This window comes from Schistocerca gregaria, chromosome 3 (assembly GCF_023897955.1).
Source record: "Schistocerca gregaria isolate iqSchGreg1 chromosome 3, iqSchGreg1.2, whole genome shotgun sequence".
Classification (NCBI taxonomy): Eukaryota; Metazoa; Arthropoda; class Insecta; order Orthoptera; family Acrididae; genus Schistocerca; species Schistocerca gregaria.
Window position 1 is genome coordinate 880,885,312 of NC_064922.1, and position 23,598 is coordinate 880,908,909.

A 23,598-nucleotide genomic window follows, 5' to 3' on the forward strand; every position below is an offset into this window, starting at 1 on the left:
ACTACTCATTCTTCTTCTGCTGTATTTCTTTCCTCGGTTCTTGTCAACCATTCCCTAATGCTCTCTCTGAAACACTCTACAATCTCTGGTTCTCTCAGTTTAACCAGGTCCCATTTCCATAAATTTCTACCTTTTTGCAGTTTCTCCCTATATAAGGTACACATCAGGGAGAGTGAAATTCTCTTTCTGCATTTGAAAAAACAAAACCACACGGCTGGCTTGGACAGGAATATACTCTAGATTCTGCACAGAATACGGAAGATTTTGCATTGAAAATTCTCGAAGAACTTGAAATATACAAACACATGAGAAAATACCCACAAGAAATATTAAATGAGCATACAGAATTTAGACACAAGTACTACCTCATAAGCTTTATCAAACTTTTAAGAACTTGAAAATGGATAAATCTGAAGTAACACAAGCAACAACCAAAGACAATCGTAACAAATTTTAGTTAATAAAATCATATCACTGTTCATTTGCATATCTTTGTGAACATATAGCATGATAAGAGTGGAACTGTCAAATTACTGTCACACCATAATTAATGTTTTATTTTCAATATATTACATCACTTACCACCTTACCAAAACAATGACAGTGTTTGTAGAAAATCTCCTTTTTTTGTTTGTAAATGATTAGATACATAGATTTGAAAGGTTGTCACACTACATGAGTGAAGACACAAATTATCAGTTCTTTGATTTTAGAAAAAGTGCTGACTAGGAACTTTTTGACTCTGATGTTTACTTTTGCAAAAAACTTTAACACCTTTTGCTTCTGAAATCACTCTCACAGAACTGAGAGTCCATCACCGAAGCAATGTATTTTCGCCATCTGTCCCTGTCTTCGGCTATTTCCTTCCATGCACCTTCAATACCTAGGCTCCTCAAACCAACCTTCACATTGTCCTCCCATCTATGCATTGGTTTCCCCACAGGACGTTTTCCCTCTAAGTGCCCTACCAGTACTCTGCATGCTGCCCTGCCCTCATCCATTCGAGCTATGTGACCCGCCCATCGCAGCCTACGTGATTTAATAATTCTTTTTAATAATTTCTTCTGAAATGGCCTTTGTTTTCTTCATTTCTTTGTATTTAAGCTTTCAAAAATGATTGTTCCGTTGAAAAGCACCAGCATTTGCCTGCCAATTAAGTAAATGTGTCTCCTATATAATGTATTTCTGGGCATTATTTGTCTTTCCTGCCTAATATGAAGATTAAAAATTCTGCAGACTATCAATTTCAACCTTTTGCTGGCATTCACAGCCCTTTGGCCCATGATTAACAACGCTACACATAGAACTGACAAGGCACTTAGCATAGAAGCAGAACCGAACTTACAGCAACTCGATTTTAATGTTAGGGGAACAATTTATGTGCCATCGAAAAACTTTACAGATTTTGTTTTCCAATTGCTATAGGCTACAGTTGGAGATGGCCGCGAGTATGAACAGACTAGAATTTTGACCACCACACGGGATGGAACTGTGCAGGGAAAAAAAACCTGCACCTTCACTTCGCTGAGCAGCAGCCTACAGCAGAACTGGCACATTGTCACAGGGATTGCCAATCTCTTCTGGTGCTGCAAGCATTTTAATCGAAATTGCGATGGACCCGGCTTAGCTGCTTCACTTATTTCAAAAGGAGAAAGGAAAACAATGATCAATGCACAACACAGAGCATTTATAGATTGGTACTGCACAGTAGCTCTTTGACAACATATTTCAGGCTCGACTTGTAGTGGTATTTGATGCAACTGTCGTTTGAAACATCTGCCACCTAATTTGCCACATTAAAACCGTCCACACTGTATTATTTTTTGAGCTTTAGCTAACAAACAAACATATGTGTTTCTCACAAATTTCGTCCAATGGCTGAGTAAAGAATTGCATTATGCGAATTGCATCTTAAACAGACCATTCAACTGTCCACAATTGGCATGGCGCACTGATACATCATTCGGTTCATATCCCCCCCACCCCCCCTTTTTTGTACGTAGGTTTTTGTACACATTATTTTTCCAAATTGGGCTTTGCCAGTAACTGTAAATATTGTATGCAGAAAATAAAGTTATTTCAAACTATCTCTGATAAATAGCCCATCTGGATCCAATTTGCTATGTAATAGCATATATTAAGTAAGTTTGGGTTTTCATATCTATTTCGCATTTAACATAAAAAGCTAATTTTTCCAGTACTTATTTATAGGACAGTTCACTATCACTGTAACAAGGATGTCACATTAGTCTAGACGTGAGTGAAATATAGTCACATTAATATAAGTGACATTCACATTTTTACACATTCTCACCTAAATTTTATTCACAGGTACTTGAAAATGGCAACAAATAGCGAAACAGTTTGACATAAATAAAGATTGGTTGTTATAAGCAGCTATTTTGATGCACCTTTCTAATAATCATGTCATTAGGAAACATATATATTATGCTGCTTGCTCCAAAAGACGAAAAATTAAACTGCTTTATTATCTTTATTATGTGAGGGGATACATGTCATCCAACACTAAGATCACTGAGTAACAAGAGTGGCATACTATCAGAAGAGAGTACATGTTCTGGGTTTCCTGCAGGACACAATTCTGCTGTAGTTTGAGTAACCACTGTATCACTGTTTGGTACTGCACCTGTAAATGTACTCTAAAAGTTAAATTGTGTGGAGCAACACAATTCTTGTGGGCAAATCATCTAAAGTGCACACAAATTCACTGTGAAATTCCAGTGGTATATAGAACGAATGCAATGTTGCATGAAATGGTGTCAACAATTTGACCAAGGCTGCATAGACATGGGTGATGCTGACTGGGAAGGAACTATCTACATCAGCCACAGATGACAATGTCTCGGCAATCTCTGACCCGATTCACAGCAATCTTAGATTTTCCCGATGTTCAGGACTTACACAAAGCAATTCTGGGATAGCTCTTTGTCAAAGAAGTGAATTTCTATCGTCAACGAAATGAACGATTGGTAGACTATGGAGACCATTGTTTACAGACATTTTTGGACTATGCTGAAAAACAGCGTCATTCATCTGTGTCACTTAGAAATGCAGAGCAATATTAAAGTTATAAAGCCTGCCACAACCATGTGCAAGTTACTTTTTGAAGGCCCCTCATATCAAAATTATCCCATCCCAAAGGAGTGAAATATACGTTATTTGATGTTAAATTTCATCTCGATGTGTTAGTTCTTGATGCTGGATTTCCACATTAGTTCATTACATTATCTTCTGCACAAATCTAGAGTATGTTTCACTACAACTACATAAATGAACTATTGCCAATCCAAGGTAAAATTTGACAACTTGCAAAAAATGACCTGTAAGCTTTTATATAAAATACTGTGGTTTCCCTATGTGAGCTGATGTGTGTGGGTCCTCTTACAGTTAAATAAGGAATTGACTGACAGATGTGCAAGATTACTGAAAGCATGGCACCACGACAAACCCTGCTTTATTACTTTCCTGACTCTTCAGTTTCTTAGGATATAGAAAGCAGTTTGTGGTAAACACAATAGACTTTGATTGTAGCAGCTTTGCTTTCCGCCCTCATGTTGCTTCCTTTCTGAGAAACAAGCCATGAGGCTTCAAGAACTAAGGTTCATACTACATTCCAAACACTTGTATAAATTCAGATGTTGACTTATTTCATATGCACAGAAATGCACTATATTAAATAATTCACTGCACTATTTATCCTCTTGTACTAATACCATTGCTATTATGAAAATTTGTAATGAACACTTACCACTTTTTTCCCTATGTCATCTTTGGCATATGTAATACTGCCTGTCAAAAACTGTCCAGGTGGAATTCCTTTTGTTGCTCTATTGGAAAAAATATGTACATAATTAATATCATGATTAGTATAATTACAATAAAGATATTTTAGATTTACGAATGGGTAAAAATGAAAGTAAAAAATATTTCAACCTACACTATACTACTTCTATTTGTCACAAAAATGCATAAATGTGAAAATTCATTTTCAAACTTTCAGTGACAGAATGTCAAGGAAATTAAATTGAAGAAGATAAGAAGCAAATAAAGTGATATTTTCAAGAGTCTGCAGATATCTTAATTTGAATTAAATTCACCCTCCCAGTCTGCTTACCTTACCCTGTTTTATCAACACATCAATTAATCACAGTGCACAATGGAGCACAAGGTGATTTGTCATAAAAGGTAGCTACTACTGAGCTCAACGGGGTAGCGAATGTGTGTGTGTGTGTGTGTGTGTGTGTGTGTGTGTGTGTGTGTGTGTGTGTGTGTGTGCGCGCGCGCGCATTTTAAATGCTCATGCACTCCATATGGCACAAAATGTCATTAGAAGTCTTCTATCTCACTCTGGTAAGATGATGTGTAGAAAAGTTGATGGATTTTCCCTTTGCTGCTTGGTAGAACAATTTCATATTTAACAATGAAAACACATAGTGTGTGTTTTCTACAATATTTATCTATTTTGCTAACTGATTTTCAGCTTAAAAGGTCAGTTTTGGGTGTCGATAAAAAATGATACAAAATACATTCAGTGGTTGTAGATGTTTTCGGACCCGACTTTGAAGTTTCTCTCAAGATGAATTAATACACTGACAACACACATGCTGGGCTTTCTAAGTGACATAGTATACGTTTTCATGTGAAGTACAAAAAGTCACCCAACACACACACACACACACACACACACACACACACACACACACACTGTATCAAATCAACAAAAAATATAAACCACCTTCTAAACCTGACACAAAAATTGTTTGGAGATTCACAAATATTCCTTAGGTTCCTTGGTTGTCTATAACATCCTATTTCTCTATTTCTCAGAATTATGTTCCTGCATAACAACAAGTGCCGACACAAAGATCAAGAACGATGCAGCACAGAAGGCTGCGAGACGACATCAGCCGATAGCATGCCGATTAAGACCATGACAGAAGCGGCGTCTACACGAAGAAAATAAAACCGATGCGCTGCCTAGCCTCGGCCTTACTAGAAAAGAGAACTAGAAGAGTCGCACTAGTAGAGCCGCAATGATATTAATGATAGCAGTGAATTACTTGCATGGCAATTTTATCTATCAAAGGACATTTATTATTTGCATGTCGCCAACTGCTTGCGACCCATCATGTAGAAATGAAAATTAAGTATTGTCAATTAAATTATTGTAATAAACTCCAATAATATGATTTGCTTGTACATCATCTAGTTATCTGTGAAAACAGTTTCTTAGGCACCCTACTCTAATGCTTTGGACAACAATTTAAGTGTGAAGTAAATATACTAACTTCCACTTATTTTACGAGATGACACGCTCTGCCAACTTTCCTTGCTAGTTAACCTTCTGCTGCAAACTCTCTTTCACTTTCTTCTCTGAAGTATGCTGCTAAGTACATCAATTTCTTAAGACTCTCTCTACTTACAAAAAATAAGTAGACGTACAAAGTTTCATTTGTGTTAACTAATGACATATGTTTAAACTTCAGACATATTACAGAACCCACTCTTCACATAAATATATTCTGTTTATTAAGTCGCTTGTGTCTCCAAATGTCAGAAACAAACATACATACATATAAGAGAAATGTGGTTTAAACACCACGTCCATTCTCGAAATGAATCAGGATACATGTCTTCCCTTCAACAAGGCTAAGACAAAAGTTCTGTTTCAAGAGTACCTTCTCAACCGTTCTCGTTATTATAACAATGGTCACTGACATAATTAGCACAGAATAGCATAGAATCTCCATGGTTCGTCAGTACACTTTCACTAAAACTTCCATGGATCACCTGACAAGTACTTGTCATTGCCATTCAACCGCCGCGTCGACATTCTTCTGGCGACTGAATTTCAAACCTGCACATACAAACATGTGACACACAGTAGGTAAGATTCTATCATCCCACACTCACATCTAAATATCGTCAGTTCGAGATGGTAGAAGGCTGACTTGTTCTAGAATTTATGCAGAAATTTTCGAAACACTACACTATAAGAGACAAGTGGGCAGGATCCCACACTGGCGACAAGTTCTACAACGAACCCAGAGCCTTGCGGCTATAGAATTTGTTTGTTTTGCTTGTGCCTTAATTCTCTCTCATCTTTACTTTGCAGCAATGTTTACTTGCTTTAACAGTCTCTTTTGCTAAGGAAAGTTTTCAGGTGGGCATTACAGAATTTTTTTTTGCTTTTGTACTTATTTTTCTTGCTTGCCTTGTCTGCTTCTTGCATTTGTCTCTTCCAACACGCCCACCCCAGCTATCCCACCCCTTGCTCAGGCGTTGCAGCAGCCAGTATTAGATGTAATCCAGCTAATATAGATGTTTCAGTTCCAGATGCAGCAAATCTCAATCCTGCTCAACACAGTGCAGCAACTACTGGCCAACACTGTGCATCCGATGGAACAAACATCACCCACTGCAGCTGCTATATCGCCTTTTTGCCAGTTTCGTGAATGAGGAGGAGGAATGGCTGAGTGGTTGAAACAATTGGAAGCTAGCTCACTTGCTCACAATGTACCAGGTACTGTGAAACTCCCCTATCTATTATCTACAGTAGAAAATGCAGTGTTCTGATAAACTCAGAAGTGGTTTCCTAACACCATTCTGAGTGAACTTTCTTAGGAACAGGCGGTAGATTCACTAACAAACTACTAGGAGCAACAAGTGAATGTGGTAGCAGCTAGGTATCAATTCTTTAATTGCAAAAAATGGTCAGAACAAACTTATTGCAAGTCAGTAACAGATTTGCAGGGTACAACAAGGAAATGCAAATTCAAATGTACTTGTGGTGCTTTATATTCAGTTGTTATGTAGCGTGATGCAATCGCATACAATGTACCTGATGTCAAACTCTGAGAACAGATTCTGAAACAGTCCGATCCATTATTTCAGCAGGTCATGCAAATACTAGATCAGTACGATTCAAGAGCCCTGTTGGCTGATAAATTTGAGCAGCCAGCTATCTATTGGGTTGAGTCACTTGCATGCGATAGGCCCATTTGGTGGTGGCAGCAATTTGCACTCGCCACACTAAGTAAACACCACCTCTCCGCGCTGCGTAAGCACTTCGCTAAACAGGCAGCTACACAGGCAAACAGAATTAAGTCTTACCATCAGTGTTATTCACTGCACATATGCTAAGACTGTCCCTCCAGCCAAGCTCAGTGTTACACTTGTGGTAGGAAAGGACATATACAATCTGTATGTTTGCAATGGAACAAACATAATACAGCCGACTCACAAAAGTCTAGTCATAAGGCTCATGTCATTAATGCGGTATATTCAAAGTCTGCAACAGGCGTTCTCATAACTGACATGCAAGCAGTTTTTTCAGTAACATGCCAGTCAAACCAACTTTTTGTTCATTTACTTCTTTGTGGGAAATTTCAGTTGGACACAGGTGCCTCTGTCACATTGCTACATCATCACACATATGAACTGTTAGGCTCCCTGTGCCAGTCTAAAACTAGCACACGACTGATGGCTTATAATTGACAAGACATTCCCAGTCTTGGAAAATGTACGTTGCCTGCCATGTATCACTCACATATGCAAACAGTGACTGTTACGGTGCTTCAATCATGCAAGTGAGAGAACATATTTAGTCTAGATTCATTTGATTTGTTTGGCTTTAAACATTCCGGATAATGTGTTGTCAGTGTCTGCATTCCAAGCACGAGACAGTGTAGCTAGCTTACTAAAAGAATTCCCAGAACTCTCTTCTGGAGGTGTATGCAAGGCTAACAATTTTGTTTCACATATTATTCTGAAAGACAGTGCTCAGACAAAATTTTGCCGGACCAGAACTGTTCCCACTGCATTAAAGGACAAAGTTGCTACTAAACTACAAGAACTGCAAGATAGCGGAGTTATTGTGCCCATATCAGTTTGTCACTAGACACGTCAACCTTCAGACCGCATTCGCCTCTGAAGTCTACAGTCAACCCACAAACTGTGACATACTTACCCACTGGCATGCCCAGAGGATCTCATGGACAAATTAGGTGCTGGATGCTATTTTTCAAAAATTAAGATGCGAATGCGTATCTTCAAACACTGCTGAATGGAGAGCCTCAAAAAGTGTGTGTAGTTAATACTCATTTGGGCTTCTTTAAATATTTGCATTTACCTTTTGACAGTGCTTCCACACCCAACATTTTCCAATGGTGTTTGGAACAGCTCACTGCACACGTACCAGATTGTTCGAACTCTTTGGATGATATTGTCGTATCATGCCACACACCTGAAGAACATATTGCAAATTTACGTGCTTTGTTTTGTGTGTTATCTGATGCAGGACTAAAGGGTATAGTGGGCAAGTGTGATTTTTTTAAACCTCCTGAGTTGTAGTATCTTGGTCATGTCATAAACAGTCAATATGTACATCATCTTTAGTCGCATTTGTTAGCCATACGAGATTTGCCAGTTCCTTGCAACATTACAGAACTGCAGTCAATTTAAGGGGAATGAACTATCATATTCGGTTCATACCAAATGCTGAACAAATAGCGGCTGCATTGCATCGCAAGCACACAGGGCTGTGAGACAATGTCAGCCAATAGCACACCGGTTAAGACTTCATCATGACAAGAGCAGTATCTACACTAAGAGAATAAAGGGACATGCCGCCTAGCCTCGGCCGCACTAGAAGAGCCGCAGTGATATTAACAATAGCAGTGACTTATGAACTTGTGTGATTAGCTTGCATGGAAATTTTATCTATCAAAGGACATTGATTATTTGCATGTCGCCAAATGCTTGCGACCTATCATGTAGAAAAAAAGTTAAGTACTGTCAATTCATTTACTGTGATAAACTCCATTAATATGATTTTCCTGTATGTTGTCTAGTTAATGGAGAAAACAGCTTCCTAGGCACCCTACCAGGTATATTACGGTACACAGTCATTCTGATGCAGCTAACTGACATTCCAGATCCTACACTTTTTATTTCATAAATTAAATACACAAAATGTACAATTAAACACAACTGCATCAAAGACAAATCAGTTGCAGTTTTGGTTTATTTCCAACACCCAAGAAGATAAAACTGGACAGCTGTCACAAGTTGCAAGTAACTTTTTCTTTATTTTACTTGCTTCAGTCAACTAATGCGAGCATCGTCAGAAATGGGGTAATACAAAATGTTATACAACCATATAATGAGATAAATTAACAAATTTAACTTACAATATGATATGATATATGGCTGAGGGCCACTTGGCACAAATATTGGGCTATGTATAGTGACAACATCATACATAAAATAGAGTAAGTTGGTTGTGTACAGTTAATGGCAGTGCAATACACAGCCCAATATTTTTAATGGGTGACCCTCAGCCAAGTAACGTAAGTTATCATGTGATTCTTGAGTTTCCCCCGGCGTACTTGATAATCAAAATATCCACGAGTGTACTGCCGGTCTATAGTGTCCAACGGGCACAATATTTCGGCGATCAAACATTTCGCCATCATCAGGTGAACTGACGGACTGAGCTCCTGTGAACGTGCCGGCACGGAGATCCGTACGCTATGGCTGCTCAGGGGGAACTGGGTTTGGTCGCAGCGGCGGCCAATTTAAATACCCTCCGTCCGCAGCGCGCTCCCTCCGCCATCCGCGCCACGGTATCGTGGTGGAACAGATTGCGACGGCGTCTGAGATGACGTCGGTGTGATGGCTCTGTCCGCCGTGGTCGTCACAACTATACGTTTGCTCGATTTACTCTTGATTAACCCAATCGCTGGTTCCCAAGCCTTGCTAAGATTATAGCCACAGTCACGATTTATGAGGTCGTCATTGGCGCGAATTTCGATGGCCTCTCTAACAACGCTGTCCCAGTATCTCGACGTCTGTACCAGAATCCTCGTGCGGTTGTACTCCATAGCGTGATTTTCCGACAAACAATGTTCAGCGACCGCTGACTTGCTCGGATACATCAGTCGAGTGTGCCTCTGTTGTTCACGGCATCGATCCTCGACGGTACGCATCGTCTGACCAATATACGACTTGCCAGATTGACACAGAATCTGGTACACGCCGGCCTTCCTCAAACCGAGGTCATCTTTGGTGCTCCCCACAAGTGCACGAGTTTTATTCGGAGGACAAAACACAGTTCCCAAGCAGCCATAGCGTACAGATCTCCGTGCCGGCACATTCGCAGGAGCTCAGTCCGTCAGTTCACCTGATGATGGCGACATGTTTGATCGCCGAAATATTGTGCCCGTTGGACACTATAGACCGGCAGTACACCTGTGGATATTTTGTAAGTTATCATGTTGTAAGTTTAACCTGTTGATTTATCTTACTGGTGTAATACATATTTCCACAGTTCTGAAGATGCCTGTGTTGGTCTAGTGAAATGTGAAACAAAAAAGTTACATGGGACTTGTGATGGATCTACAGTTTCCATTTCTAATGGTTGCTGTACCCCTGCAGGCAAATAACAGCACTTGCTACATAAGACATTATTCCAAATTCAATGATGAGCTGGTTAATGAGTTGTAGAGGTGTCCCATTACACACCACACCACACCACTTGCATGGTGTACAGAAGAGCTGGCCACAGCGTGCCAGACTCCATGCGTGCAGCGTATGCATGCCAAGGCCCAGCTTGTCACTCATCCTTGTTCAGTCCTTTTCTGAAGTACCCGGAACAGCGCGACATTTCATTTTGCATTACGGTGCAGCATTTTTTTGATTGGGACAACTCTTTGGGATCAGCAAAATCATACTGTCAGTTTCATAAAACCTTCGCTACTTGTTTGTGGTATGAAGGAAATTAACAGCCACAATCCTTTAAAATGAATGGGAATGACAAGATAAAGATGAGAATTCTCAATGTGCATAACAACAGGTACTGCTTATTTGCTATGAAAGGACATTACAATACTTTGCAGAAGTATATGGAAAATCCAGGACGAAATGTATCAATATTATGAAAAGGAAACGTGCCACTCAACATACAGCAGAGATGCCGAGTTACAGATGTAGTTGTTGTTGTTGTCTTTAGTTCCGAGACTGGTTTGATGCAGCTCTCCATGCTACTCTATCCTGTGAAAGCTGCTTCATCTCCCAGTACCTACTGCAACCTACATCCTTCTGAATCTGCTTGGTGTATTCATCTCTTGGTCTCCCTCTACGATTTTTACCCTCCACACTGCCCTCCAATACTACCCTCCAATACTAAATTGGTGATCCCTTGATGCCTCAGAACATGTCCTATCAACCGATCCCTTCTTCTAGTCAAGTTGTGCCACAAACTTCTCTTCTCCCCAATACTATTCAACACCACCTCATTAGTTACGTGATCTACCCATCTAATCTTCAGCATTCTTCTGTAGCACCAGTTACAGATAGGCAGAACAAAAAGACTGTCAAAGTCAGTCTCTCTCTCTCTCTCTCTCTCTCTCTCTCTCTCTCTCTCTCTCTCTCTCTCTCTCTCTCACACACACACACACACACACACACACACACACACACACTGTGAGCAGCAGCACCAGTGCATGATGGGAGTGGTGACTGGTTGGGAGTAACGAGGAGGCTTGGGTGGGGAGGGGAAGGGATAGTAGCGTTGGGGTGGCGTGACAGTGAAATGCTGCTGCGGAACATGCAGGGATGAGGTGGAGAGAGGGTAGGGTAACTATGTGCTGTGGGACATTAGATGAAGGGCAGCGAGGGTAGGGGGGAAGGGGGGGGGGGTCGGTGGAAAAGGAGAGAAGTAAAAAGACTGGGTATGATGGCGGAATGAGGGCTGTGTAGTGCTGGAATGGGAACAGGGAAGGGGCCGGATCAGTGAAGACAATGAGGACAACGAAGGTTGAGGGTAGGAGGGTGAAAGTTCTCCCCTGCACAATTCAGAAAAGATGGTGGTTGTGGTGGGAAGGATGTATATGCAACAGGCTGTGAAGCAGTCACTGAAATTAAGGATGTCATGTTGGGCAGGGTGCTCAGCAACTTACAAGAACAGACACCACCATTTCCTCCACTGACTCTCCAACTTCCTGTCCCTTTACCACATGGTGTCATGCTCATCACTACTGAAGCCACCTCCCTGTACACTAAAAATACTAATGCCCATGACCGTACTGCTACTGAACACTACCTTTCCCATTGCCCAATGGATTCCAAACCGACAAACCTCCTTCCTAGTCACTGTGACGAACTATATTGTCACCCATATTTACTTTTCCTTTGAAGGCATTACCTACAAACATATCTGGGGTACAGCTATGAGCACCCACATGGCACCATCCTATGCGAACTTATTCATGGGTCATCAGAATGTAAACACTGACAAGGTCAAAAATTTCCAGATTTATCCCAGTTAAAAATACACTTTCTCCCAGGTGAAAATACACTTTTTCCCTGTTAAGTGACATGTGGAAGAAGGTGTAATTAGAAGAATTATGTACACTAACTTCACTTCACGAAGGTATATTCAGCACTTATACATACAAGAGTACGGAGCAAACTGCCTCCAGCCAGAACACACACAGTATATATATAGCTACAGAACATTCCAGTAAAATGATTCTTGACATTTGTGGATACTTTTAGAATGTACTCAAACCGAATATAGAAATTAAAATTGTACAAGCCAGGTGAGTTTTGAACTCATGAACCCCCACAAAACAGTTTAGTATCATAACCACTACAACCCCTTAAGGGAGCAGCGTCTCTGTGTTACGTCCCCCTAGTCCGGGAACGAGTCATCGGTCCTGCATACTCAGACTCCCTATGACTGATTCTCACCCTGGCGTTGATCTTCTTAGAACTTCTTTTGCCGCTACACTCTTTGCCACTTTTCCGCTTGTTGCCTGTGGCTGGAGCTTCGAATTTACCCTAGGTTGCAGGATCCTTATAGGGCTTCATTCAAAAGACGTGGACCGTATCTCTGATCTTTCGTCTTTTGTCAGGGTTGAAATCTTCAACTTCATAAGTAACATCAGACAACTCTTACAACCTTATAAGGTCCAACATGGCGCATCAGGGGCTTCTCAGAGAGACCAACCTTCCAAACAGGAGTGAAGATCCATATGAGGTCACCAGGCTGGTAGACAACACGGCGGTGGCTTGCATCATACCTTCGGTGATCGTTTTCTTGAGCCAGCAGCATGCGGAGTTGAGCTAGCTGCCTCATGTTACATGATCTCGCTAGCATATGATGGGGGATATTCAGAGCATAGGGCACGAGATGTAGTCAGCCAAAAGCAACATCACTGTTAAGTAGTGCAAACACACAAATAGGAAAAGTTAATGGTTTAAAATAATATACATAGTGTTGCTACAAGAACAGTAAAGCTTTCACATACAACATTGGTCTTGCAAATTAAAAAGCTGCAAGAGGAGCTAAGCTTTCACATATGTTAATCTTTCTTGCGTGTGTTACACTTCAAGACACATCACACAAATGTGTCAGTAAAATCTTCTGGGCTCGAAATTCTTCTAAATGGTCATTCTCAAAGAGTTGATATTTAAATGAGACTCAAATGCTCTGTGATTTGAGAAATTTATTGTACATTCTTGCATATAGTTAATCTTACATGAAAGGAAATTTATTTTAAAAGTAATGATTTTCTCAAACAACCATTCGCAACATTTTCCTGTGATCTGTTAGAAGTATGTCCGTTTCAGCAGTTGCCAGAAAGCGCCAGACAACAGGCGTCACCGCACTTGCGCAGCTACGATGACGCAGGAGCCCATATATTTGTACGTGTAAAACATTAAAAGATATAACATTATGTCATAAAAGAAAAAAAAACCATCAGAGGATACTAAAATAGCATCGGAATTTTGTGAACCATACTAAAATGCATAATTTGGCTTAAAGTGCACATTTGTGTGTCCAGATTAGAATGTAAATTTTCTTGAGAGTACCAGTACTGTATTATCTCATATTTGGTTCCGTATTATAGCATAATGCCACACATGCTGGAAGACGAAACCCTACAGGGAACATTTGAAACACACCAATAGTGAGGAATTAAATACTTTGTTTTAAATAAATTGACTGCCTCAGCAGAAAGGATTAATAAATGCAAAATTGCTTTAGCAAATGGACAAAAAATAACTTCATTGTTATGCAAGGTGATTAATGCTGGACTGTCACACAGGTGGAAATACACTCCTGGAAATGGAAGAAAGAACACATTGACACCGGTGTGTCAGACCCACCATACTTGCTCCGGACACTGCGAGAGGGCTGTACAAGCAATGATCACATGCACGGCACAGCGGACACACCAGGAACTGCGGTGTTGGCCGTCGAATGGCGCTAGCTGCGCAGCATTTGTGCACGGCCGCCGTCAGTGTCAGCCAGTTTGCCGTGGCATACGGAGCTCCATCGCAGTCTTTAACACTGGTAGCATGCCGCGACAGTGTGGACGTGAACCGTATGTGCAGTTGACGGACTTTGAGCGAGGGCGAATAGTGGGCATGCGGGAGGCCGGGTGGACGTACCGCTGAATTGCTCAACACGTGGGGCGTGAGGTCTCCACAGTACATCAATGTTGTCGCCAGTGGTCGGCGGAAGGTGCACGTGCCCGTCGACCTGGGACCGGACCGCAGCGACACACGGATGCACGCCAAGACCGTAGGATCCTATGCAGTGCCGTAGGGGACCGCACCGCCACTTCCCAGCAAATTAGGGACACTGTTGCTCCTGGGGTATCGGCGAGGACCATTCGCAACCGTCTCCATGAAGCTGGGCTATGGTCCCGCACACCGTTAGGCCGTCTTCCGCTCACGCCCCAACATCGTGCAGCCGCCTCCAGTGGTGTCGCGACAGACGTGAATGGAGGGACGAATGGAGACGTGTCGTCTTCAGCGATGAGAGTCGCTTCTGCCTTGGTGCCAATGATGGTCGTATGCGTGTTTGGCGCCGTGCAGGTGAGCGCCACAATCAGGACTGCATACGACTGAGGCACACAGGGCCAACACCCGGCATCATGGTGTGGGGAGCGATCTCCTACACTGGCCGTACACCTCTCGTGCTCATCGAGGGGACACTGAATAGTGCACGGTACATCCAAACCGTCATCGAACCCATCATTCTACCATTCCTAGACCACCAAGGGAACTTGCTGTTCCAACAGGACAATGCACGTCCGCATGTATCCCGTGCCACCCAACGTGCTCTAGAAGGTGTAAGTCAACTACCCTGGCCAGCAAGATCTCCGGATCTGTCCCCCATTGAGCATGTTTTGGACTGGATGAAGCGTCGTCTCACGCGGTCTGCACGTCCAGCATGAATGATGGTCCAACTGAGGCGCCAGGTGGAAATGGCATGGCAAGCCGTTCCACAGGACTACATCCAGCATCTCTACGATCGTCTCCATGGGAGAATAGCAGCCTGCATTGCTGCGAAACGTGGATATACACTGTACTAGTGCCGACATTGTGCATGCTCTGTTGCCTGTGTCTATGTGCCTGTGGTTCTGTCAGTGTGATCATGTGATGTATCTGACCCCAGGAATGTGTCAATAAAGTTTCCCCTTCCTGGGACAATGAATTCACGGTGTTCTTATTTCAATTTCCAGAAGTGTAAAAAAATCTCAAAAACATATTTGAGCCTTCTGTAATTATGTGAATGTATTTTAATTCACTCGATAGCTCCGAGCCACAGAAATACGTTATGTTTTCATTTGACGTGAGATCATAAAACGTGTGTTCGAGGAAATGTTAGACATGTTATTTGGTCATAAGTGTACCAAAGTGCAGCGCTACGCTTCTTCACACAGCATTCTTCTATCTTACACCACTGTATTTTGCTCTGTGGAATTTAAACATGTAATATTTTGTAGTGGATGCCATCAAACTATATTCAGGACAGTGGAAGTTGAAATGTCCTGTGGTGCCTCTCATGCTCCCAGTCTGCCGGTTTGACTTCTGCCGCCCCCCCCCCCCCCCCCTTTTCTTTTGGAAAAACACCCTGCAGTTAATACTGGATGGGATTATTTGTAACTGGGAGGGCAAGAACTCTTCAGAAAATATGCCCTCTTTATTACCTACAAGCTAATAACTTGATGTTGTGTGTGACATAAAATCAAATGTAGCATACATAAAACAAGTGAAGACAAGACAGAAGCAAGACAGTACAGATTTCTTCAATCGTCAAATCGTAGCAATTTTTTTCTCTCTAATATCGCTACTGCTTCACATGGCGTAAGATTTGTGAAACGTTTTGCTACATGAAAAAATGGAATGTCGTTGTCTAATACTGAAAAAGCTGTTATTACAAATAGTACCAAAGACTGGTATGGTTTCTTGATCTGATTACATGTAGTTTGTCACTGTCTGCTAGATAAAACGAAACAGGCCTGCCTACTAATGCAGCAATTTTAGCACACAGCAAATAAACAAGACCATTTTGGCACAAATGGTCATTTTTGTAACACGACAGAATATAATTCATGAAGTACCAATATCAAATGCCTATTAGGCCTACTACAAGCAAAAAGCTTTATGTTAGGAAATAGTTCCACATTTCATTCATATGCTGCAGCTTCTAAAGCATGAGAGCAAGAAGTAGTAGTAATAGTAGTAGTAGTAGTAGTAGTAGTAGTAGTAGTAGTACAAAAATTTTATATAAATTTGGACTCCTCATATTTTTACGTAATTTACGTGATGTACCCATTTCTTCTCCTTCCTCATTCTAACAAAAAATATGTCATCATCACTAATTCTGTAACTATTCCTGCCAGTGTCAAAACTTACTCTCCAGTTGAGTTCACCACTTTAGTTATCCAGCATTTATTCTCTGGTTAGGGGTTATCACAATGCATTTTCCGCGGTACTCCCAGAATAGAACTTGAGTGGCTGCTAATCAGAGCCTGTACAACTGACCCTTACTAGTGTAGCAATCGGGCCAAAAATTGGGTCAAAATTTCATTTTCTTGGATACACTGAGAAAATAATACATAACCTTTATTTATTTATTTATTTATTTATTTATTGTTCCATGGGACCAAATTAAGGAGAAGTCTCCATGGTTATGGAATGAGTAAATATATGAAATTACAACACAATAGTAGAAACACATAAAATGAAATATAAAAAACATATTTAGGTGACAAGTCATAAGTTTAAATAAAGAAAATCAACATTGTAACACTGGAATTTGCTTAAGTTTTTAGCTCTTCCAGGAGCTACTCGACAGAACAGAAGGAGTGAGCCATGAGGAAACTATTTAGTTTAGACTTAAAAGTGTTTGTGCTACTGCTAAGATTTTTGAGTTCTTGTGGTAGCTCATTGAAAATTGATGCAGCAGAGTACTGCACTCCCTTCTGCACAAGAGTCAAGGAAGTGCATTCCACATGCAGATTTGATTTATGCCTAGTATTAACTGAGTGAAAGCTGCTAACTCTTAGGAATACGCTAATATTGCTAACAACAAACGACATTAAAGAAAATATATACTATAAGGGCAATGTCAGAATTCCCAGACTATTGAATAGGGGTCGACAGGAGGTTCTCGAACTTACACCACATATAGCCTGAACAGTCCGTTTTTGAGCCAAAAATACCCTTTTTGAATCAGAAGAATTACCCCAAAAAATAATACCATACGACATAAGTGTATGAAAATATGCGAAGTAGACTACTTTTCGTGTTGAAGTGTCACTTATTTCAGATACTGTTCTAATGGTAAATAAAGCAGCATTTAGTTTCTGAACAAGATCCTGGACATGGGCTTTCCACAACAGCTTACTATCTATCCAAACACCTAGGAACTTGAACTGTTCCATCTCGCTTATAATATGCCCATACTGTCTGATCAAAATATCGGTTCTTGTTGAATTGTGAGTTAGAAACTGTAAAAACTGAGTCTTACTGTGATTTAGCATCAAATTATTTTCCACAAGCCACGAACTTATTTCATGAACTACATTATTTGATTGTTTCAATATTACACACAAGATCCTTCACTACCAAGCTGGTGTCGTCAGCAAACAGAAATATTTTTGAATCACCTGTAATACTAGAAGGCATATCATTTATATAAATATGAAACAGCAGTGGCCCCAGCACCGACCCTTGGGGAATGCCCCACTTAACAGTGCCCCATTGGGACTGAACATTAATATCACTCTCAATATTGGGGAGAATTAGCTTTTGCTTTCTGTTCTTAAAGTAAGAGGCGAACCAATTGTAAGCTACTCCCCTTACTCCATAATGGTCCAACTTCTGCAGTAATATTTTGGGGTCAACACAGTGAAAAGCCTTCGTTAAATCAAAGAAAACACCTAGTATTCGCAACCTTTTATTTAATCCGTCCAAAACTTCACAGAGAAAAGATAATATAACATTTTCAGTTGTTAGACCATTTCTAAAAGCAAACTGTACATTTGGCAGCAAATTTTGTGAATTTAAATGGTCCAGTAACCTTGTATATACAACCTTCTCGATAACTTTAGCAAACACCGATGGCATGGAAATAGGTCTTAAATTGCTTGATAGGTACCCAGGAATTACGCTGGATAATTTTGTAGAAACCGCACAATATTTCAGCGAGACAACTGCCCGCCATCTTCAGGTGCTACTGTCGCGTAGCTGAGAAGCTCGCCAATTTATATACTGGCTTTCTAGAACAGTGCAAGTGTCAGTGAGGCATAACATCATCAAAGACCAATCGTACACAGCATCGAATACCAGAGCCCTCTGCTGGAGAAACGGGTCGCAGTCTGCGGAAGCGCGTCGCAGAGCGGGAAACTGCGGCCGGGAGCGACGGACCCTGTTCGCGCGCACTTGGTTTTTGGTCCGCGATTTTAGCATCTGCACTAAGGTTTCCCATCTGCTTTGACTCGGTGCGGTTGCTAATCTGTGGCTGACCATTCCTTAGTGCCGCCAAGGCTGGCTCCCAGGCTTTGCTTAGGTGAAACCTTGAGAGTCTGTTTATTAGGTCAGTGCTTATACGTATTTCGACCGCGTCTTTGATGATGGAGTCCCAGTATGTGGAAGCATGCGAGGATCTTTGTTTCTTCATAATTCATGCTGTGTCCCGTGTCAAGGCAGTGTTAAGCAACCGCAGATTTCTCTGGCTGACCCAACCTCATGTGACGTTTATGTTCGTCACATCTGTCTTTTACCACTCGACACGTCTGGCCAAGATAAGACTTCCCACATTGCCACGGGATTTTGTATATTCCTGGTCTCCTCAGGCCAAGGTTGTCTTTAACAGAGCCCAGCATTGATAGCATTCATGCTAGAGGCCGGAAAACACATTTAATCCGGTATTTCTTGAAAATTCTGCCCATCCTAACAGACACGCCACCGACAGATAGTAGAAAAACCAATCCCGTGTTGTTCTCTGCTTCCTCAGGCTGTTCCTGAGGTTTGGAGCGTGCTGGTCGAAATGCATTCTGGATCTGCTTCTTGGTGTACCTGTTCTGGGCAAACACAGAGCGGAGATGGCTAAGCTCTGCCGATAAGCTGTCCTGATCTGAGATGGCCCTAGCCCTATGAACTAGCATCTGTAATATACTGCTGCGCTGTGAGGGATGATGACAGCTCGTGGCTTGTAAATACAAGTCTGTGTTCGTAGGCTTCCGAAACACACTGGGATCCAAGCAGTCGTCTCCCTTTCTAAGAACCAAAACATCCAGAAACAGAAGCTCACCATCTTTTTCTACTTCCATGGTGAAACAGATGCTTGGATGGAGGGAGTTCAGATGTCACAGGAAAGAAGGAAGCGTTGCTGTCCCATGTGGCCATACCACAAACGTGTCATCTACATATCTCAAAAAACATTTGGGTTTCCAAACCGCCGTCTGAAGTGCTTTGTACTCGAAATCTTCCACAAACAGATTTGCTACTATGGGAGACAGAGGGCTACACATAGCACATCTTATTTTGGCAAGATAATGGACTTACTACAGGATACAGCGTATCGTCGTCTTCAGAAAAATCCGGAGGATGCCGTACAACGGAAGACATCCGCTCTCCTCAAATCCAGCCAACTTCCCAACCATCTGAAGAAGAGTTTAAGAGAATGAGCACCAGTTCCACCACGACTTTATGGCCTGCGAAAGATACATAAGGAGAATGTTCTGTTTTGCCCTACTGTCAGTATCATAGGTGCCCCAACATACCACCTAACTAAATATCTGGCTTCTGTTCTCAGTCCGATGGTTGGGAAATGTGAACACCATATTCGAAACTCAGAAGATTTTATACGGTGACTGAAGAACCTGCAACTTAAATCTACCGACTTACTAGTGAGTTTCGATGTGGTTTCTTTTTTCACACGGGTGCCTCTGATGGACTCATGACAACTCATAGGAGCTAAGCTGGAAGAGGACGTCTTACACCTTTTCCAACACGTGCTTACCTCGACTTACTTTTTATTTAACAATCAGTATTTTGAGCAGACTGATGGTGTTGCTATGGGTAGCCTTCTGTCTCCCATAGTAGCAAATCTTTTTATGGAGGATTTCGAGGACAAAGCACTTCAGATGGCGGTTTTGACACCCAAATGTTTTTGGAGATATGTAGATGATAAGTTTGTGATATGCCCGCATGGGACAGCAACGCTTCCTTCTTTCCTGGAACATCTGAACTCCCTCAATCCAAGCATCTGTTTCACCATGGAGGTAGAAAAAGATGGTGAGCTCCTGTTTCTGGAAGTTTTGGTTAGTAGAAAAGGAGATGGCTCCTTGTGTCACAGTGTGTTCCAGAAGCCTACGCACACAGACTTTATGGATGCTAGTGCATAGGGCTAGAGCCATCTCAGATCAGGACAGCTTATCGGCAGAGCTTAGCCATCTCCGCTCTGTGTTTGCTCAGAACAGTTACTCCGAGAAGCAGATCCAGAACGCATTTCGATCAGCACGCTCCAAACCTCAAGAACAGCCTGAAGAAGCAGAGAACACTACGGGGTTGGTTTTTCTACTGTATGTCGGTGGCGTGTCTTTTAAGATGGGCAGAATTTTCAAAAAATACTGGATTAAATGTGTTTTCTGGCCTCCAGCACGAATGCAATCAATGCTGGGCTCTGTTAACCACAACCTCGGCCTGAGGAGACCAGAAATATACAAAATCCTGTGCCAATGTGGGAAGTCTTATCTTGGCCAGACGTGTCGTATGGTAAAAGACAGATGTGACGAACATAAACGTCACATGTGGTTGGGTCAGCCAGAGAAATCTGCGGTTGCTGAGCACTGCCTTGACACGGGACACGGCATGAATTATGAAGAAACCAAGATCCTCTCGCATGCTTCCACAAACTGGGACTCCATCATCAAAAGAGGCGGTCGAAATACGTATAACCACTGACCTAATAAACAGAGACACGGGGTTTCATCTAAGCAAAGCCTGGGAGCCAGCCTTGGTGGCACTAAGGAATCGTCAGCCACAGATTAGCAACCGCACCAAGTCAGCGTAGATGGGAAGCCTTAGTGCAGTGCTTAAAACGCGTGCCAAAAACATCGCGCGCAGCGAACGGGATCCGTCGCTCCCAGCCGCATTTTCCCGCTCTGCGATGCGCTTCCGCAGACTGCAACTCGTTTCTCCAGCAGAGGGCTCTGTATTCGATGCTGTGTACAATTGGTCTTTGATGATGTTATGGCACCTGGGCTGTTCTAGAAAGCCAGCATATAAATTGGCAAGCTTCTCAGCAATGCGACAGTAGCACCTGAAAAAGATGACGGGCAGTTGTCCTGCTGAAATATTGTGCAGTTTCTACAATATTATCCGGCGTAATTCCTGGGAACCTATCAAGCAGATGCAGCGCCGGGAAAGCCTCAAACAGCACAGGTCTAAAGTTGTTAACATTATCCATGTCTCCCTTTTTATAAAGTGGCTTCACTACCAAGTACTTTAATTGGTTAGATAACCGACCACTCCTAAAGGAAAAGTTACAGATGTGGCTAAGTACTGGGTTAACACACATAGAGCAATACTTCAGTACTCTGCTAGATACCCCGTCATAGCCATGAGAGTTCTTGGTCTTTAGTGATTTAATTATTAACTCAATCTCCCTCTTAGCAGTATCATGGAGGAGCATTTCAGGTAACAGTCTCTGAACACTTTTTTCTAAGAGCGCTATACGATTCCCTGTTGGGACTAAGTTTCTATTTAGTTCACCTGCTATATTCAGAAAGTGTTTATTAAATACTGTACATATATGCGACTTATCAGTAACATGGACATTCCCACTACACACTGATTCTATATCCTCGACCTGTCTCTGCAGACCAGCCACTTCCTTTACGACTGACCATATGGTTTTAGTTTTATACTGAGACTTATCTATTCTATCTGCATACCACATACTTTTTGCCTTCTTAACAACATTTTTAAGCACCTTACAATACTGTTTGTAATGGGCTGCTGCATTTAAATTTTGAATGTTTCTAACGTTTTGATGTAATTGCCGCTTTGTTCTACAAGATATTATTACCTGTTACTCCTGTTAGTCGTATTTCCACTCTGGTAGACTGACTCTACGGATTTTGCTAGTAATTATAACAAGGCTGATCATTCAAAAACCCAGTGAACCACATAAACAGGGATTGGCATTCACTCGTTCTGCTTTATTCAGCTTAGCCCGTATAGCCCCGTCCCTTTTTGTTTGCAGGAAAGTTTATTTCTGGATGCAATGCATTCAACAATCAACTTACAATTCATTGAGAAATCAACTTAGAATGTGTTCGAAAACCAACAGGGACGCATTTCAAAATCATATGAGTAATTGATAGACCAAACTGCGCTGGATGCTAGGCGCTTTGTGAAACAACAAGGTTTTTTTTTTTTACCTTCAAGAATATGAATTTGTTCTGTACATAAAGTCCTTTGTGCTAAATTTGCAGGGTTGGAGCACATGAAGAAATTGGTTGTACAAATAGTCACGTGCATTATTCCGATGTTAGTAGCAACTTTTTTCGGTGGAACTGAAGAATTTTCTGTTTTAAAACTTGCTATTGTTGAATTAGGAAGGAGAAAAGGAGGGCAGGAATGAAAATTAGAACATCTGGAATGGATTGGAGATTACGCATCTTAAGTGGCCTTGACTTCACACTGCGAACAGTAAGACATTACAAGGTAACTTCTTCCAGATTTGTTGGGGATGCATTTGGGACCACACCCTGCCTATCTAACATCTGTTAATTTAGGCAAGTATTTGACCCATTTCTGAAAAAACTATTTGATGCAGGACCTTAACATTCTTACTGTATGTTAAATGATGCTAACAGAGTCAACCATACAAAAATCTACTTTATCCATTTTATAGTTTTAATGAAATACTTTTTTAAATTTATGAACGAAAAATATTAAGTTTTTTCTGCTGAAAATATTTTTTGTAGAGTTCTTAATGGGAGAATATTAATGAATGTAATACCAGAGGTGGCTTTTTATGTGAAAACCCAGTGCCTCTGAAAACCCAGTGTCTCTTCACTGCCTCCAGATTTTCTTTACTTTCTATTTCAGTTTTAGTTAACCGACCCTGTCCGGCCAACAATTTTCCATCTTCTAATTTTTTCCTCTTATATCAACAGTGACTTTTCTCAGCCTTGTTCCCAAATGTTTTTGAACATGGCCTACACATTCTATTTTACTAATAATGGCATCTCGGTATGG

The 23,598-nt window shown here is 41.4% G+C and overlaps 1 protein-coding gene across 1 annotated transcript in view; it reads right to left on the bottom strand.

Moving 5' to 3' along the window:
* The window catches only part of LOC126355027 (tripeptidyl-peptidase 2), a 283,245-nt gene that overhangs the window by 33,359 nt on the left and 226,288 nt on the right, over positions 1-23,598 (bottom strand). Inside the window, exon 19 of the mRNA XM_050005173.1 lies at positions 3,770-3,848. Within this exon, the coding sequence (XP_049861130.1) occupies positions 3,770-3,848 (79 nt within the window). The remainder of the gene's footprint in view (positions 1-3,769; positions 3,849-23,598) is intronic.